At 30.7% G+C, this 19,868-nt stretch overlaps 3 protein-coding genes across 3 annotated transcripts; all 3 read left to right on the top strand.

Annotated features, from left to right (window-relative positions):
- Positions 1-3,142: 3,142 nt before the first annotated feature.
- LOC114385825 (berberine bridge enzyme-like 8) lies at positions 3,143-4,768 on the top strand. The gene has a single exon (XM_028345889.1). It carries the CDS (start codon positions 3,143-3,145, stop codon positions 4,766-4,768), a length of 1,626 nt encoding a protein of 541 aa, XP_028201690.1.
- A 2,391-nt stretch (positions 4,769-7,159) lies between these two features.
- On the top strand, positions 7,160-7,946 carry LOC114385824 (myb-related protein 305-like). Its single transcript, XM_028345888.1, has 3 exons — positions 7,160-7,335; positions 7,629-7,758; positions 7,844-7,946. Exons 1-3 carry the CDS (start codon positions 7,194-7,196, stop codon positions 7,944-7,946), a joined length of 375 nt encoding a protein of 124 aa, XP_028201689.1. The 5' UTR covers positions 7,160-7,193.
- Positions 7,947-14,271: 6,325 nt separating this feature from the next.
- On the top strand, positions 14,272-16,335 carry LOC114385680 (berberine bridge enzyme-like 8). The gene has a single exon (XM_028345699.1). It carries the CDS (start codon positions 14,504-14,506, stop codon positions 16,181-16,183), a length of 1,680 nt encoding a protein of 559 aa, XP_028201500.1. The 5' UTR covers positions 14,272-14,503; the 3' UTR covers positions 16,184-16,335.
- Positions 16,336-19,868: the final 3,533 nt, after the last annotated feature.

Below are 19,868 nucleotides of genomic sequence, written 5' to 3'. Positions count from 1 at the left end.
TTTATAAAACTTTTGTCGATCAAACTAAAGAATTTATGGTATGATTCTAGTTTTCTGATTAAAAATTTTAATAATTGAGAGACTCAATTGAAGAATTTATAAACAATCAAACAATCTAATTGAATTTTTTAATAATTAAAAGACCCAATTGAATTTTTAATTTAATTAAGGAATTAATTATATAATTAAGCCTATTTTATTAGTTTATGTGTTACTTTTAATTATAATGTGATTTCTTCGAACCATGTAATGTAAGCTTATTACTGTAATTTTTTGGTCTTTACATTGAAAAATATTTAGAATCTTTGAAAATAACGTATCAAAAAAATCTAAAAATATTAATTACTATACTATTTATTAACTTTCTGTAACTAAAACTTTAATCAAATTAAATCTGTTAATTAATTTTAAATTAATATAATCATTCATATATAAATACTAATTAAATACAATTTCAAATTATCAGCTTCTGAATCCTTTATTAATTAGTAAAGATTTGTTTTTATTTTTATTTCATTCTAATTTATTTTTTAGATATCCAGTCATCTAAGCAAATAAAAATGAAACCTCACAAACTAGATAGATAATTAAAATTTCTTCTAAATTTGTGAGGGACAATTCCGTCCCAAACAATGAGAGATTTGAACCCTCACAAATTTAAAGGAACAAATTTTCTCATTAAGAACAAGAAATCTAAAAATTCCTTTTGTTTGTGACAAATTTTGTTCTTTGTAAATTTGAGGGATTTATAATCTATCATAAATAGCGATGGATATATATATATATATATATATAAATGTTTCCTTTATTATCAGTTTATAGTGATGAAATTTGTATATTTGTGACGGGTATATTTAGTCACAGTTTGCGACAGATTATAAAATATCCCATGATAAAATTTTGCAATGTTAATTTTTGTGACAGAAATGATATTCATCACAAATTACGTCACAGACTACGTTAGTGACGGATTTTTGATATTTTTAGTGATGAAATTTACCCTCATTAGTAATCATTTTTCGAGTAATGTATCCCAAAAAAACTTCTAAGGACAAGCGTTCATATGCATAATTTTCCTTTTTACAAAAATCAAATTTTTTGTTACTAGCATGATTATATATTTGTAGTATAAATGTGTTTCAAATGTTTTTTTTTTACATTTAATTATTAATTTTAATGTATGTATTTTGTTGAAAAACGACTTGTTTGACTTGATTTCTTGACTTGTTGATGCTACCAGATTTTGTATGATTACACATGGGTGAAGGACTATTGTAAGATGTAGACACATGTGGTTTCTACCCAAAATTTAATTTTGGCACACTTTTGGAATTTCCATAAGTTATTATTTGTGATTTTAGACTCTTGGTGGGCTTCTAGTTGGTGGTATATGTGGAAGTTCTTCACTTGAAGGAAAATTTAAGAAATCGGAAGGTTTAGGAAGTTAATAGAATGAAATAAATTAATTTAATGATTAAAATTTTAATCAATGGTGCAATTAACAAGGAGTCCTGCCACTTTTAATAGCAAACTAGCTTTTAATTTGTTGCAAATGGAGGATAAATCAAGCGCCTTTTTGTTACCAATATGTTCCTCATCTGTAATTAATGTATATGCACAATAATTCAATAATCACAAGCATAAATCCAGAATTTTTGTTAAGGAAGTGTCATGTGAAGAGTTGTAAATACATTACTATAACCTTTAATAAAATTTTTTTGTCTGATATCTAATAAAAGTATTACTATTTTTTTACAATATTTTAAAAAAATGGTCAAATATAGATAAATGTTACTAGTATACTTTTGAGATATTTTATCAAATATTAGGTATACATCTTGATAGACTATACATAACATCTAATAAAATGTCATAAAAATATATTAGTAATTTTTTTCTGTTCTTTAGTTAACATGTTACTCTTCACTCCTCACATATAATTATTATGCATAATGGCACCTAACCATTATGAAACGAAATGGAAACCTTGCTTTGCTGCATTTTACGTATTTCTTGTGCTATTAACATGTATCCAAGAGTATCATGTTAACTAAAGAACAGCTTTCTCCTTTGACTTGTTTTTGCATTTCATGTTAGCTTTTGACACACCTCTCAACATGCGTGTCTACGTTAAGGGCCCCACACCTCTCAAATCTGTTGTACATGTAACAAGGGTGCGATCACGTGAGGAAGGGTAATTCTGGAAAGAATATTTATATTTTAAATGTTAAATTAAATGAATATTTATTAGTAAAATTAGAGACAGGTATAAATTTTTTATTGCGTCAGAAGGTTTCTGGCGGAGGATATATATAGCATTTCTCCTTCTAAAAACAACCTTTATTTAGTTAGTGACTAAATTCGGAGATAGCTAGATCGCAAATAATAAGTATCATCATCAACATATCGTAGAAAATACATCTCACTTAATTACTCCTCCCACCTTAAAACCAGAAATATTTCCAATCTCCATTACCCTTTTCATTTAATCACTTAGTCAAAAGGAGCAACGGCATCACACTATCTTAGACCTTTTGAGTTTTGACAACGATATTTCATTAGATGAGTTGCCTTTAACCATGATAGAAACAAAAGCAGCCAACCCCTCCATTTTTGACAAAAACCAAGCCTAGTCATCATATAATTTAAGAAATCTCAATTCTCAACTCACAAATTGTAAGATTTTTTAAAGTTGACCTTTAAAATCAAACAATATTAACACCTTCATTAATTACCAAAATAAAATTTGCTTATTACAAAGTAAGACAAATTGCCAGCAGGAAGAGATTTTTGAGGCCAACACTTTATTAATACCTCCGTTTATCTCTCTCACTCTTTTTTCTTCTTCTTTTCTCTCTCTCTACCTTCCTTTTTCACTCGTACATCCAAAAACAATTGAGATGTACCTTGTACCATTTTCCTTTCAGAAATAAAAAAAGTGCATTTGCAAGGTCAAAGAATAACTGAGTTAAGTTACCTATTTTGTTTCTCCGACTGTAACCCTAAGCCACCTTCTCATTTATGATTTATCTTTGACATTTCTGCCCGATCCTTATAAAATCCAATACCGATCAAGCCAAATAGACTCACTAGGAATCCTCTTTTCTTTGTTATTCTAACACCATCATTAATATAAGCAAAAATGGGAGTCCTTTCTCCTCATAGAATCCAACTATCATTCTTTTCCATTGTCGTGTTGCTTTCTATTCCTTGGTCAGCTTCAGCTGCAAATTCAGCTCCCAACACTTTTGTTCAATGCCTTCTAAACAACTCAGAGCCCTCTTACCCCATAACATCAGCAATTTTCACACCAAACAACTCCTTATTCTCTTCAGTCTTGGAAGCCTACATCAGAAACCTTCGTTTCAACACCTCCACAACCCGGAAGCCATTCCTTATAGTGACCCCTTCTCATGTTTCCCATGTGCAAGCAGCCATTGTTTGTGCAAAAAAGCACAAATTGCTGATGAAAATCCGAAGTGGTGGCCATGACTACGAAGGGTTGTCTTATGTGGCTTCACAGCCACTCTTCATCCTTGACATGTTCAATCTTCGATCCATTGAGATTGACATGAAAACCGAGACAGCGTGGGTCGAAGCCGGTGCAACGCTTGGTGAAGTTTATTACAGAATTGCTGAGAAGAGTAAAATTCATGCTTTCCCAGCAGGGGTTTGTCCCACTGTTGGGGTAGGAGGACACATAAGTGGTGGTGGCTATGGCAACATGATGAGAAAATATGGTCTCTCAGTGGATAATGTTATTGATGCACTAATGGTTGATGTTCAAGGTAGATTACTTGATAGAAAATCAATGGGTGAAGATCTCTTTTGGGCCATCACAGGTGGTGGTGGAGCTAGTTTTGGTGTGGTTCTTGCCTACAAAATAAAACTAGTTCGAGTTCCCGAAACAGTCACTGTTTTCCGGGTTCCGAAAACGCTGGAGCAAAATGCCACTGACATAGTTTATAATTGGCAGCATGTTGCACCAACCATCAACAACAACCTTTTCATTAGACTTGTCTTGAACGTTGTGAACGTTACACAAAATGAAACAAAGACTATAAGAGCAACCTTCGTAGCTCTATTCCTTGGTGACTCCAAAAGCCTTGTTTCTCTCTTGAATGACAAGTTCCCTCAATTGGGTTTGAAGCAATCCGATTGCATCGAAACAAGCTGGCTTGGTTCAGTGCTGTTTTGGACAAACATCAACATCACAGCTCCGGTTGAGGTTTTGCTTAATAGACAACCACAATCAGTCAACTACTTGAAAAGGAAATCTGATTATGTTAAGAAATCAATTTCCAAAGAGGGTTTGGAAGGGATTTGGAGGAAGATGATTGAGTTGGTGGATACATCACTGAATTTCAATCCTTATGGTGGAAGAATGGCTGAGATTCCTTCAACAACATCTCCTTTCCCTCATCGAGCTGGGAACCTATGGAAGATCCAATACCTAGCGAATTGGAATAAACCAGGGAAAGAGGTAGCAGATCACTACATAAACTTGACAAGAAAACTTCACAAGTACATGACTCCTTTTGTCTCCAAGAATCCTAGAGGGGCTTTCTTTAATTATAGGGACCTTGACTTAGGAAGTAATAACTACAATGGTAAAAATAGCTATGCTAAAGGGAGAGTTTATGGAGTGAAGTATTTCAAGGATAACTTCAACAAGTTGGTTCAAATAAAGACCAAGGTTGATCCTGATAATTTCTTTAGGAATGAACAAAGCATCCCTATGCTACCATATCATAAATTATTAGAGTAATAATTGGTACTCTTTACTCTAAACAATTAATTAACTCTTGTTAGTTCTTACTCACTGCTAGAAATGTATGAAGTGTTAATGAAAGTTACATGCAAGAATAAAAATTTAGAAAAGATATAGAGTGAGACAGAACTTGAGGTGCTCTATATGCTTCAGGCTTCAGTTTCTTTTGGTTGTTTAATTATTTTTCTGTCTATGGTAATATCAGGAAAGTGTAATACTACTAAGATATATAGTTATAGATTTAGTGCATGTTTGGACACTTCCAAACTCATGTATTTCAGGATTTTTACGTCAAATATAAAAAAATTCACACGCCTTTGTTTTTGCTAATGATTTAAGGTAATCTAAATCATTACTGTGGTGTTGAAATTTATTCTTTAAGTATGATGCAAAGGAAAAAGCTCTTGGCTAGAACCCAAAAGGCATGAATGTTCTTGTACACAAACTTCTAATTTCTAGAATTGCAAAAAATCATAGACCATATATCTGTCCAGCCACATGGCCACAAAACTGGCTTTGCCTCTTACCCAAGACGCAGTAATGTTTTGAAAATACAGTACCAGAATCAAGCATATTGATAACCGCTAGACATGGGCTATTTTTGATAATAAAAATATATTGAAAATATCTTTAAAAATATTTATTTAACAGTTATTTTTGACTTAAATGATATGAATTGATATTTTTTTATTTATGACTTGCAGATTTGAAAAAAAAAAAGATTAAAATAAAAAAATCCAAAAGATATCAAAAAGGGAAGATTTTTTGCAACAAGTTCAAGTCCACTCCAACACTTATAAAAAGAGAGTTAAGTCAAGAAGGAAACACACACATCGAGTCTCAAAACCTTCTAGTGCATAAATCCATATTCTAAGCCTCTCCCTTGGGGGAAATCTTCTTCTTAGCCATTCTCCCCCTGTTTTGGTTGGTTACTTGTCATCTATTACTTTCTTAGCCTTTGAATTGTAAAACCTCTCATGACTATGAGAGGTTAAACCCCCCTCAATTGGAGCTTGGTAGCCAAAAGCTCTTGTAATGTAACTGTTCTTCTTATCTATTAATGCAATTTCAGTTTCTATTGTTCTTGCTTGCTTTTATTGTTATTGTGTGGTTTGACCATCCATACATATGTTTTAGGGATTATTCATTGGGAAGTGATCATGTCTAAAAGAACTGGAAAAGAATATCTCAACATTAAATTGCTAGGGATAATTTGATTTTGTTGTGTCTTTGCATAACATCTTTTTACTTAATGTTGTTATTATTCTCTTTTTGCAAAGAGATTTGAGAGAAATAATATATAAATTAAGCTCTTCAGTGTGAGGGATTTGGATTGAGTATATTAGCAAATGTGAGGTAGAAATTGGAAAAACATTCAATAGAGAACATTATTAAAATTACATCAAGGTAGTTAGATATACTAGGTACTAACATCTCATTCTGAACAAACCCTTAACAGAAAAGTTATTACTTAATTTTCTTGTTATTTTCCCTTTTACCTTCTGTACTTCAAATTTCTTCTTATCTTATCTTTCTTTATCTTCTATCTTCTCTTATCTCTATTATCTTTTCATTCAAATATTTTCTATCTTCTATTTTTATCTTTAAATATTTATATTTTTTACTAAATCTTTATCTTATCTCTTGCTTTTAAATTGTATTTGTATCAATCTAAATATTACTTGTCATAAGATTGGTACACTTATCAATAAGTTAACATATATAATATAATGGTTTTTTTTTTAAAGAAAACAGTAGAATCAAATTAGATATAATGAATATTTTTGAAGGTGAGGACATTGAATTGATTGTCACTGCAGTAAATCATTAAATAAATGTGAATAATTGGAGGACTTATGTTCATTTGGAGGCCCGTAATATCCTTTTGACTTTTGAGCTTAAAATACAAAAAAAATAAAATTATGAATGTCAAATAAAGAAAAAGCCTTGTTTTCAATAGATAAAGAACAGTTTAAAGAGAAATATAAACAACTTTAAATATGATCAAATATCAAACTAAATATCAGTCTTAATTATATAGCCAGTTCAAAGGACTAAACTGTATAGGAATATTTTAAAATTCTACAAAGAAACTAAATACTCTAATAAGGTTAAAAAAACACTTTTATTTTAAACATTCATTGAATTATATGATTTTGTCCTGATATTTATATTAATTTTAATTAAAACACTCATTTTTGTCGGGATTAACATTTGCAAATTATAATCTGATCACCCTAGCATGCTATGAAAAAAAATGGTATCAATATGCAGCAAACATTGACTGATAGGATCAAGTTGAGTCATAGCTGCAGGTATAAATATGCAGCAAACATTGAACACAAATCAATACCATAGAATTTGGAAGACAAAGTTTACCCAAGAGCCAACTTAGGCACCTTTTTGTATGTATTAGGAAGTTATGGCAGGAAACATGGGGTGGGGTGTGATAGAAGAGGAGGGATGGAGGAAGGGACCTTGGACTTCTGAGGAGGACAGATTGCTCATTCTGTATGTCAAGTTCCATGGTGAGGGCAGATGGAACTCTGCTGCTAGGCTTGCAGGTCCCTACCAAACTTTATACACTATATATGTCTTGCTCCTTAATTCCTAACATAGTTTACACCTAAGTCTAATATCAATTGACTTTCACAATACAAGTGACACAGCAATTAAATTGCTTCCAACTTCAACTCAGTAAATTGACTACCCTTTACCATAAGTTTTTCTTTTGGCCTTTTGGGATCATGTTTTTTATTATTCTTAACTCTTGACTCTTGAGTATCATTCTTCATAATTGTTTTTATCATCTTTTTTTTTTGTCCAAATGATTGATCATTTATTATTCTCTTAACAGGACTAAAAAGAAATGGGAAGAGCTGCAGATTGAGATGGGTGAATTACCTGAGGCCAGACCTCGAGAAGGGTCAAATAACACCACAAGAAGAAAGCATAATTCTAGAGCTGCATGCTAGGTGGGGAAACAGGTAAAAAAAATGAATTCCAAATCTCTTTGAACTTGCATGTTTTTATAATAAATCTGCGAAGCTAAATCAAAATTAATCACTTCAGGTGGTCAACAATTGCAAGAAGCTTGCCAGGAAGAACTGACAATGAGATAAAGAATTATTGCAGGACTCACTTCAAGAAAAAGATAAGGGCTCACTTCAGCTAAAGATATGAAGAAGACTCCAGAATACAAGTGGACTATGATGTAGTTATTTCTGGTAATAAGTAGACAACTATCATTGCCTTGTGTACCCCTATAAACTGTCTACATTATATAGAATCATGATATAGAGTTTGGGACATCTAGTCTCCCCTGCCAATTAATCCAATCCTATGATTAGGAAACATGACAAAATTAATTAAAATCTATTCATCTAACCTACTCTAAATTGAGATGCAAAATTGTACTATAAAGGGCTAAATTTCAGGTATCTTCACAATTCATCCATAAAAATTGAGTATTTCAGTCCACTTGAACAAAATTTCAGAACATTCATCGATCCATAAAAGATCTGATTAAAGGTCTATGCCAGCACAGAACAAACAGAAGAGGTTGTGGAACTCTGAAATTCTGGAAATGAATTGCTTAGAAAGAATCAATTATGAAAGGAAATAAGGAATGTAAATATTGTAGAGGGTGCTATAGTGGAATGCGTTAAATTTATTCTTATTTTTTTTCCTGTTTTTTCCCATTTCATAATAGCAAGTTAATTTATTAACAGCAACAGTGAAGCCTAATCCAAAAAATCTACATGAAGGCAAACCATACAGAATTTACAGACACAACAAAGAACATATATTTAAGGCATATGATTCAAATGAAAAGGAAAATATGACACTATATCATGAATCACTGAAGAGAAACATCTCAAAATAAGGGGAAAATACAAGACAAGACTGGCCACATTTGTACTCATTCCAATCTTACAACATTTATTTAATATACAAACTTCATTTGCTCTGCTAAAATTAGCAAATATGTTTTGGGAATTACCTTAGTATGAGCTGGTCCCATTCCTTAAACCCAGCATTGATCAAATTATCAACAGTGACACTCCTGTGCCTTTCACTCCGTCCTGTCAGTAGAATAACCTTGAATCCCAGATTCAAAACATCTTCATAGAGCTTTAAACTGGGTTCAATGGCTGGAGCTACACCCTTCTCCACCCAATTGTTAAACTTCTCACGGTCAAAGACCTCAAGCCTACAAGCAAATGCAAACAAAGGTTCATGTTAGGAAGAAAGAAAAATAAGTCAAGTTAGCATGATAGATACAGAAGAATACTATCTAGAGTCATTCATTCCTAGAGGAATATTCACAGGAAGGAATAAGAAAACATCAAAACCTGATTAACCCCTCCAAATGTTCACACTACAGAACTTTTGGCCTAAAAGCTATTTTGGTGTAAAAGTAAACTCCAATTCAAGCTCCAACATTATCCAAACAAAACTAGGGGCAATTAAGCATGAATTTGGGGTTATTTAACTCTTTTTTTTTTAAACCAAAGAGTACAAAACAGAGTTCTTAAATCCCACAAAAGCATAAAATTCCCAACTCCAAATAGGATTACAGTATCTTCAATCTCTCTTGATTGTTAAACAATAATTTATAACACTTCTTATGTCCTTTCCGAATTACCCTATTTTTCAGCTTTCAGATGAAAGCAAACTAAATTTCAGCCAAAAAACTATCTTTACAACACCATTACAACACCATTAAAAGAAATTACATGGAACCCGTGACCTTTCTTCAACAGTACACGAACCAATTAACCTAAAACAAGGTTAAAATAAGCTTAACCTAACAAAGTTAGTAACTGACTAACCAATCTCTGTCTTCACGAAACTTCGAGCGGAGAAGTTGGAGCGATGAAGTCGAAGAGGTGAAGGAGCTTCAATGGAAGAAGGGGTAGAAGCTTCAATGGAAGAACAGGTGAAGGAGCTTCAATGGAAGAAGGAGCAAGCAGAAAGCGAAAATCAGTAGGGTTCATGCAAGCAGAAAGAGAAAATCAATAGGGTTCAAACACAAAGGTCTAGGATTCAAAGCAGAAAACGAAGGAGCAAGCACAAAGGTCTAGGGTTCAAAGCAGCACAATCTCGAAAGCTAGCAGAAACGTGCACACCCGTGAGGTCTAGGAGCAATTTCCCTTATTTGTTTTTACAACTACGACGGTTTTTTTTTAAAAACCGGCTTAAATTTTATAAAACATAACATTCTAAGGCGGTTTTCAATAACCGCCTTAGAAAGTGCGTCGTAAAATGAAATTTGTTACCCAATAATTACAAAAATGCCACCGCACCGCTTTCTAAAGCGGTTCCTCAAATAACCGTCGTAAATCGCGTGTCTTAAAAAGCCGTTTTTCTAGTAGTGGAAATTAAATTTCTGCACAGCATTAAGCAACCAAACTATATCCCGAGAAAATATAGCAAGGTCAACATAATTTAGCATGTGAGATATTGAAGAGAGAGAGAAGGAAATGAAGAGATAAATTATGAAATGAGGGAAAAAAGTTATTGACAGTCATATGTCTTTCCTTCGGATTGGGATGACTGGGACTTGAATACCAAAACTGCAGGAATCAGATTCTTGAAGTAGCAACAAATATTTTAGTATGTATATGTCCAAAATCAGTGCTGTAATTAAAACCTTAATTTGTTGGCATTATCAATAAGCAAAACTCTTCGTCAATTATAAACCTTCTATTAAATCATAGTACCTGATTGTTTGAGATCTGGCAGTTGAGGACAGTGTACATGTTAGTGATCACTTGGACTAGTATGCATCATTTACGTAGATAATGATAGAACATGAACACTTTATTAATTTATGCCTGTTAATTAATTTCATGCAGCTTTGCCTCATCAGAATTTTCAGTTTGAGCCAGATCCAAAGATTGAAAGCCATAATTGTTTGTTAGTGCATTCAGTATTTTTCATTTGCTTCCCATTTATAATCTTTTATGTGTGACTTGTAACTTGGTTGCATACCTTTATAGTTTGGATGGTTTGGCAACCCAAGTTCTATGGTTATTCTATGGTCTGGCTGAAGTAGACCAAGGTTTAATTAACAAAACTAAGCTTGGTGAAATTTCCTATAGTTATGGCAAACTATTGAAAAATTATCAGTATCTTTTTAAAGGATTAAAGGAGAATGGAGAACTCATAGTATTGTAGAATCCCACTCTACTGATCAAAGTTGAATATTTGTCAATAATTTTTTGTTGTGTTTCATTGTGCAACTTGGTCCCTACGTATTCTACTTTGGTTTTGCTACCTTTGCATGATGACAATAATCAAAAGTAAAAATGGAGGACACCAAAAGGAAATCACTTCATGAAATCGAAGATTGAATTTTTAAGATACGTGCATCATCGAAGGTGAACAATATAATTAAGGAGAAGCTCCGAGCACGCAAGACACTATTTTCGTGTATCTTCATTATGGGGGTAATTATATTTATATACTTACTTTTTCTTCTATTCTGTTTTTTATTCCTCTACTAATTATCCTATAGTATTTCTTGTTTCATTCTTGACTAAAGGTATATTTCATTGAAAATAATGATATTCGGGCCAAATAAATCTATTATGAACTTCAAAGTTTGATCCCTCTAAGTATTTATCACCCATGTATACGCTTAATTAGAACTTAATCTAAGACCACTACTTAAGAAGAAACAATTCCACACCAGATGGTTGGTTCACAGGCTCTTGATGGTGTCATATCACTTATTACATCTTTTGTTTTTGTTTCTATCAATTCAATTTATGTGATAATTTACTCAATAACGTTGTTCATGGGATAGTTTGGATCAAATTTGAAAAAAATAGTATCCGAACCAATCAATTAATTTTCATAAGTTTGAATTGGTTCAGATTGTCCAATATTTTTTTTGCACAACCCAAATCATCAAACAAACTTGATTAAGGACGGGTCAATTTAATTCCAATCAAATGGATCTCTTGCTATATACAAATATCAAAATTTCGTTTAGAGTAAAAAAATGAATCAGTGTTAAATCAATGGCTTTCATAAGTTGCCAAGATCACATAAATTGAATTGCTCGTCCATAATAGGTAGCACAAAATGGGAAACCACTATGTTGTCGCGAAGCTAAGTGGTGCGAGGACTGTGAGGGTTGTGTCGCTGCAAAGTGCAAAGGTGTTAGGTTTTAGGACGAATTAATATTTTTTATTGGTTTTGAGTAATTAAGAAAAAAAATTGTATATTTATGAGCTATTTTTTATAATAAAAATATATTGAAAATATCTTTAAAAATATTTAATTAGCAATCATTGTTTGCTACCACCCGAATCAATGTGACAAAAATATGAATAAGATAAGTGAGGTCCTGATCCAAGGAGGAGAAAGAGGACTGCAAAGGGTTGTTCTGTCTTAACTCGCATCACCGGGCAACATGATCATAACACAAATAATTGTCTTAACATATCCTCATCCAAAATATAATTGTTTAAGTATTTTATTGATAATGTAATATAATGTTCTTTTATAAATAAGTTGTTAAACAAAAAATCTTCTCATTTTTAATTAAATCTAATGACATAAATAAATTAATTTTATTTTGTAATATAATTATATTAAAAATAATTATATTAGAAAATTCAAATTTTGAGCAAAAATATTTACCTAAAAAATATTAAGTAAATTAAATAATAAAATAAAAATAATTATATTTAATAATATCATTTTCTTTAAAAAAATTTAGAAACAAAATTATTAAATTTAATTTAATAAATAAGTAACTTTGAAACTAATTAAAAAAATTATATAATATAATATTTATATTTTATAATATTTTAAATTATAAAAAACAAAAAAAAGAAAAAGTTCCAAATAATGTATATTGATAATTAAATTATAAAGTAACTAATAGAAAGATGATGTATTTACCGAAAAATAAAAACTGATCATGTTATATAATCATATTTTCAGACAAAAATTTAGGCTCATTATTTATTATTTTAATCTCATCTTTAGTTTATTTGATAAGACGAATCTTTATTTTTTTAGAAAGATTTGCGAAATTTTTTTGAAAACACAGCTCAACTCCATTATTATAAGTTCTTGTGTTATATATATATATATATATATATATATATATATATATATATATATATATATATATATATATATTTTTTTTTTTTTTTTATTTTTTTTTTATTTTTTTTATTTTTACAAATAAGTGAAAGAAAGAAAGAAAAAACATTTTGAAAAATGTTCTCAATATTTCTGATTCTGATGCGATGAGGTGTGTCTGAGTCCTTACCACACATCTCAAGATTCAATTATCACTATTTTTTGTACGGTGAACTGATGCATATTGCATAATGACAATAACCTTTTTACTTTTTCTGGGTCCAGATAATGCAAACAAAGAAACAACCAAGCTAGGACCACAACTCGTTGTACGCTTGTACGATAATGCACCAGAAACCCAACTGAATGACCAATCAATACATCGATCTCATAAAGAAATATTCTCCTCCCATCCTCTTTTTTAAATACTTATCACATCGTGTATTACATCTTTTTTTAAGGCAAATCTGGCCAGCAAAAGCAAATTTGAGTTAAATATTCCAACTATGTTATTCAGAAAGTAGACAAAATGATTGGAAAATTAGCATACAATAACTTTATTTATGTCACTAAATTAAAAAAAAGGAAAATTATTAGATAGAATGAAATAAAATAGATTCTAATAAATTTATTTTATTTTAAATCTTCCAAAAAATTTTAATCATTTAAGTCTTATGTTTTCTTACAGATATATTCATTGACAAAACTAACCCTGATGACGCTTTCTTTTGGTATGTTTGCTTTAATTTTTTTTGTAAAACTAATATTGAAATGAAAGTATTTTTTTTGGGAGGATTTATATTGGAAAATTAATTTATTTTGAAAGTATTATAAAACTAATCTTATTTAAACAGTAAAATAAAATCATTTTTATAATATTATATATTTTTAAAATTTTATGAATTCCAATTCCAAAATCCATTTTATTCTACATAAAAAATAAAAAAATTTACTTATTTCAAAATCGATTCCGTTCATTGTAAATTGGGATCTCTTGGATGATCACACATTGCAATCTCTTGTCCAGTGAATTGAAAGTAAAATCAACCTTATTTGGAGGGGGGGAAATTAAAATATATATTGATAGAGAAAAATTGATAAGAAAAATAAAATATTGAGTTAATGCTTGCTTAATTTTCTTCTAGTAGATTTTATCTTTAATTTTACACATAAATTTAATAAGAATTATTTTGTAAATTTTTTTATTTATTTACCAAATAATTATTTATTATAAGTTAAAAAATAGAATAATTATGTAAAAAAAAATTGCCCCCTTTAATTTTATATGTGCAAAGTTCAGACTACCGACATTTTTCAGTAAGCAAATCACGTTTCAGATAAGTGGACCGAATTATTTTATAAGAAAGTTTCGTTGGCTCCAAGTCTTATAGAAGCATGCTAGATAAGTGGAGCTGGTTGGTAGGTATCACAGTGTGTGAAAGCCTTTTTGCGAACGAGAGGTTGCAACATATTCCAGGTATCCAAATTTGCAACCTAAGATCTGTACCTTTATGGTAAAGGAATTGCATTGATGTTTGGTGCTTTTAATACCATAGTTGGTTGGTTAGTACTTAGTTCTAAGTTCTAACTTTCCATCAAGTACTAAGCAAATAGAAGAAAGTAAAAATGGGACTTTCTTCTACAACACTGCTTCCAATTGTTGTGCTGCTTTCTCTTCTTTGCACAGCCTGTGCCAGAAATTCAGCTGAAAACAACTTTGTTCACTGCCTTGTGAACCATTCTGAGCCCTCTCACCCCATATCTGCAGCAATTTTCACACAAAAGAGTTCCTCATTCTCTTCAGTCTTGCAAGCCTACATCAGAAACCTACGTTTCAACACCTCCACAACCCATAAGCCGTTCCTCATTGTGACCCCATTTCAAGTCTCTCATGTGCAAGCAGCCATTGTTTGTGCCAAAAAGCACAGCTTGCTGATGAAAATTCGAAGTGGCGGCCATGACTATGAAGGGGTGTCTTATGTGGCCTCACAGCCATTTTTCATCCTTGACATGTTCAATCTCCGATCCATTGAGATCGACATGGACACCGAAACCGCGTGGGTCCAAGCCGGTGCAACGCTTGGCGAAGTTTACTATAGAATTGCTGAGAAGAGTAAAACTCATGGTTTCCCTGCAGGGGTGTGTCCCACTGTTGGGGTGGGAGGTCACATTAGTGGTGGTGGATATGGCAATCTCATGAGAAAATATGGCACTTCAGTTGACAATGTTGTTGATGCACATATAGTGGATGCTCAAGGAAGGTTGCTTAATAGAAGAACCATGGGTGAAGATCTCTTTTGGGCTGTTAGAGGTGGTGGTGGAGGTAGCTTTGGTGTGGTTCTTGCCTACAAAATAAAGCTAGTTCGAGTTCCTGAAAAAGTCACTGTTTTCCAAGTTGGGAGAACCTTAGAGCAAAATGCCACAGACATAGTTTACAATTGGCAACATGTTGCGCCTAGCATTGACAATGATCTTTTCATTAGGCTCATCTTGGAGGTGGTAAATGGTACACAAACTGCAACAAAGACTGTGAGGGCTACCTTCATAGCACTCTTCCTTGGTGACTCCAAAAGCCTTGTTTCTCTCATGGATGAGAAGTTTCCTCAATTGGGTTTGAAGCAATTCGATTGCATTGAGACAACCTGGCTTCGATCGGTGCTGTTTTGGGACAACATAGACATTGCAACCCCAGTTGAGATTTTGCTTGAAAGACAACCTCAGTCTTTTAAGTACTTGAAAAGAAAATCTGACTATGTGAAGAAGCCAATTTCCAAGGAGGGTTGGGAGGGGATTTGGAACAAGATGATTGAATTGGAGAAGGCAATAATGTACTTCAATCCTTATGGTGGAAGAATGGCTGAGATTCCATCAACAGAAACCGCTTTCCCTCACCGTGCCGGGAACCTATGGAAGATCCAATACCAAGCAAATTGGTTTGAGGCAGGGGAAGAGGTAGCAGAATACCACATAAACTTGGTAAGAGAACTTCACAAATACATGACACCCTTTGTGTCCCAGAATCCAAGACAAGCTTTCATATGTTACAAAGACTTAGAATTGGGCATCAATCACCACGGTTACTATGGCTACTTTGAAGGGAGTGCTTATGGAGTTCAGTACTTCGATGATAACTTCAGAAGGTTGGTTCAAATAAAGACCAGGGTTGATCCCAGCAATTTCTTCAGGACTGAACAAAGCATCCCGGTACATAGCCATGTGGAATTTTTTAGAATGGTTACTGAAAAATCGTTGGTTTCTGTATTGTTCGGGTTGTTCGCATTAAATTGGATTCGGAACCTCAAGTAACATGTATTAGATTTCTCTTTGTAATTATTTAGTTTCCGTATCTATTTGTCTTATGACAAAATGTTGTGGTGTTAGTGAGTAACTTGGAACGGATTCCAATCTTATTCTTAATTAGTAATAAATTTGGTTTTGGAATGAAGACTTGATATTTAGAGCCAGTTTACATGTTTTAACTTTAATAACTAAGCCTTTGTGTGTAATTTATGAGATTAAACATATATTTAAGCCAAATTAACAATTTCAGTTATTAGTATCAGGCAACATTGAAAGGATAAATACTAACATATATTTAAGCCAAATGAACAATTTCAATTATTAGTATCAGACAACACTAGACTGAAAGAGTGAAAGGATAAATACTTAAAGTACTCGTACTTATATTAGGTAACTAATTCGTTAAACATAAGTAATTAATGTATTAAAATAAAATTTAATTTATTTGAATAACATTTGAGTTTAATCAAATAATTATTAATCAAATTTTATTTATTTTTTGATAAATTTAGATTAATTAGGTTTCTTTCCCTTGATAAATAAGAGAATTAAGAAAAAAATTTATTAATATTTTTTCATTTGTATTTCTTTTTGGAATTTATAATCTATACTTATAATAAAGAAAATATCTTCATTTGGTGTCCATATTTTATTGGACAGTTTTATTCTTAAATCACTTAAACTTTCAATTTTTTCTTCAAACCCACTTTAACCTCTGATTACTTTTATATTGTTAGCTTCTTTTATTCTATTTTTTTATTAACTACATTTAACTTCTGCTTTTTTTATTTATTATTTAAAAAATTTAGAAAAACACGCTCTTTCCCTAATTATTATAAAGGGAATAATTCTATTTAATGTCTACTTTTTTTTTATATTTTTATCCGCAACTATTAAAAATCATTAACCACTTCATTTTAATTTAGCTTTTTTTCTAATTATTTTAAAAAAAAATGACTACGTAAAATATAAAACTATACACATAGTTAAGTTGCAATTTCAGTCTAAGCACAAAATGCCTATTTTGTACTAGCTAGAATATGACGAAATGATGCACGGAGCCACATCCCTGTCTGAATTCATTGGGTTCCAACTTGCAATAATTTAGAGAACGATTGGTGTGGGCAGCACAAATAACGTGAATAGTAGTTAAATATTAACAAACTACGCCCAACAGATATGAGGTAAGATATGCGTGATTCATTAACTTCAATACATGTATTTGCACTGAACCTGTGTGGGCTGTGGCCCTTCTTTAGCCCTTGTGTTAAAACTTTCTTACACCCACAATTACTTTAATATCCGTCTTTTCCACGGGTGTTGAATTTATATTTTTATATGATTAATTATAAGGTTTTGATATATTTGTAATAGTTTTTGTAGTTTTTAAAAATAACTTTTAGTTAATATTATATATATATTTGTTAATTTATAAGCTCTTGTTATTTTTTAGTATGATTGCGTTAACAAACTTCTTGTTATTATTTTGATGGAGTGAGATTGTTTATAGGTATTTTGAGAATAATATGTCAATTTTTTGTATGTAAAAAAAAAGTTACAATTTGGAAATCATAAAATATAAAAAAATCAAACTTACAATTTCAAAAGTCATAAAATTTTAAAAAATAAATATACGACTTTAAAGTGATAAATAAATAAAATTTAAACTGAAATTGTAAAAAAACTTAAAAAAATTTATTACAACTTCTAAATCAGAGGTGACACTATATATTACTACTCATCCCATTTCAATAATAATTCAAAATCAACTCTCATATAAAAAAATCATAAAAAATTTACACCCATTTAATAAAAAAACGTATGTATCTTAGGCTAATATTTTTTAAGAAGGGCAGAACAAGAGAGATGAGCTGGACTTGGAGATAGCATGGACCACCAAGAATATGTATGGCAAAAACTAGAGATAGTGCCTTTTGGAACTATTGGCGTCAAGCAAATCGTTGAAGGAAAGGTGAAACACAAAAAGACAGAATTAGCTAATCCCGTATCAGGAGAAATTATTAGTAGACTAATTATTAAGTCTCTTGTATTATTATTTTTAAATTAAAAAACTCAAATATATATTTTACAAATATTAGTTAAAAATTTAAAATCTTCGTACTATCTAATAATTTTTCCTGTATCAGTAACATGCTGAAACTTGAAAAAGGTTTCCGGTTCGACCAAAAAAAATATGAATCTAGAGAAGAATGACAAGAGAGGGCAAGGCTGAAAGCCTGCAACGGCTCATGTGCTTTGTAAGAAAAGGAAACAGAGAAGAATAGAATAGAATAAGATAATAATTATAGTAACTAACAAAATTAATCCTAACAAATAAGGTAAATTATTTTATTTCATTTTTTTTTGTGAAAGGAGAAATTATTTTAATTGAATACAAACTAATTTTACGTTAATCAGGATCTCATGCTAGCATGCATGTTATTTACTTCAAGTACTAGCATAATTCATATTCGCAAAAAGCTTTTTTTTTTTTTTATAAAGAAAAAATTGAGCTGATTTCACGCATTAATTCTCTCCAACTGTAGTTTTTTTTTTTTTGAAATAAAATATTTGATAGACAGATGCATACTCACTAACATCTAGAGAGATGAAGAAATAAAAAAGAAAAATAGTGGACTTATAAGAAATAAGATGTAACAAAAAAAAAAAAAAAGAAGAGATCAGACACAGAGAAGAGGGATGTCACATGGCCAATAAGTGTTTATTATAAAAAAAGTGTCCATTTATCGTTATGTTTTCCAACAAATTAAACCCCTTCTCTAAATCACCTTGTGACAGTTGTGTACAAATATTGTGTTTGAAATGTATAAATAAACCTATTGAGAAATGCTAATTTTGGACACACTTTTTTAACATTTTTTTATTGGTTAAAATTTATTAAAAATAATAAATTTTGTGAGTCACATATTATATTTAATTATTCTTTCTCTTAATTTTATAATTTTTAATAAATTTTAAAATATTAAAGGATGCGTTTGAAAGAATACGTTTCTAATACTTTTCTTAAATATTTGACGGAAACAAACAATGAAAATTCTCTTCAATGAAATTATGGCATTAATTAATCAAGTGACATCAATTAAATAAAATTCAAACTATTTCCAAATTTGAACGACTAATATTATGGCTAAATTAAAAACTATGCTTAAAAGAAATTATTTTAACTTACAGAAGAAATTTAATTTATTTTATCTTCTCTATTTTCTTCTCTTATGATATTATACAAGATATTATGCAAAAAATTATCCAAGCAAAACCTTAATATTTTTAATTTTTATTCTTTTATAAATATTATATATCTTTTTGAATTTAAAATTTAAAAACTTAACTTCTCATTTCTTTTCTTCTAAAATTAAGTTGACCCCCAAGAAAATGATGTCCTAAAATAAAGATGGAGAATGAAAATTGAAAACTTGAAAGGAAATAAGAATTACAAAACCACATAAATATTGGTGACGGGTTACACTCAAATATAAGTAAAAAACATGTGCTAATTAAGAAAATTAGTTTATATTTTAATCCACCATTCATAATTATTTTTTATATTTTAATCCGATTAAAATACATAACAAGCGACCAACTGTACCAATTAATACTCAGCTCTATTATTATTAATTGATAGAAAGAGATGTTCATAAATGAGCATAGTAGCCATATGTTAACATTTTTT

Source organism: Glycine soja, chromosome 15, assembly GCF_004193775.1.
Source record: "Glycine soja cultivar W05 chromosome 15, ASM419377v2, whole genome shotgun sequence".
Classification (NCBI taxonomy): domain Eukaryota; kingdom Viridiplantae; phylum Streptophyta; class Magnoliopsida; order Fabales; family Fabaceae; genus Glycine; species Glycine soja.
Note: the sequence above shows the minus strand (reverse complement) of the source record. Positions and strands in the feature narration are given on the sequence as shown.

Excerpts from the sequence above, each read along its gene's own strand:
- LOC114385825 (XM_028345889.1), top strand. The coding sequence starts at position 3,143 with ATGGGAGTCCTTTCTCCTCATAGAATCCAACTATCATTCTTTTCCATT.
- LOC114385824 (XM_028345888.1), top strand. The coding sequence starts at position 7,194 with ATGGCAGGAAACATGGGGTGGGGTGTGATAGAAGAGGAGGGATGGAGG. Across the intron at positions 7,336-7,628 it reads CTCTGCTGCTAGGCTTGCAG|GACTAAAAAGAAATGGGAAG; the intron begins GTCCCTACCAAA and ends TTCTCTTAACAG. Across the intron at positions 7,759-7,843 it reads CATGCTAGGTGGGGAAACAG|GTGGTCAACAATTGCAAGAA; the intron begins GTAAAAAAAATG and ends TAATCACTTCAG.
- LOC114385680 (XM_028345699.1), top strand. The coding sequence starts at position 14,504 with ATGGGACTTTCTTCTACAACACTGCTTCCAATTGTTGTGCTGCTTTCT.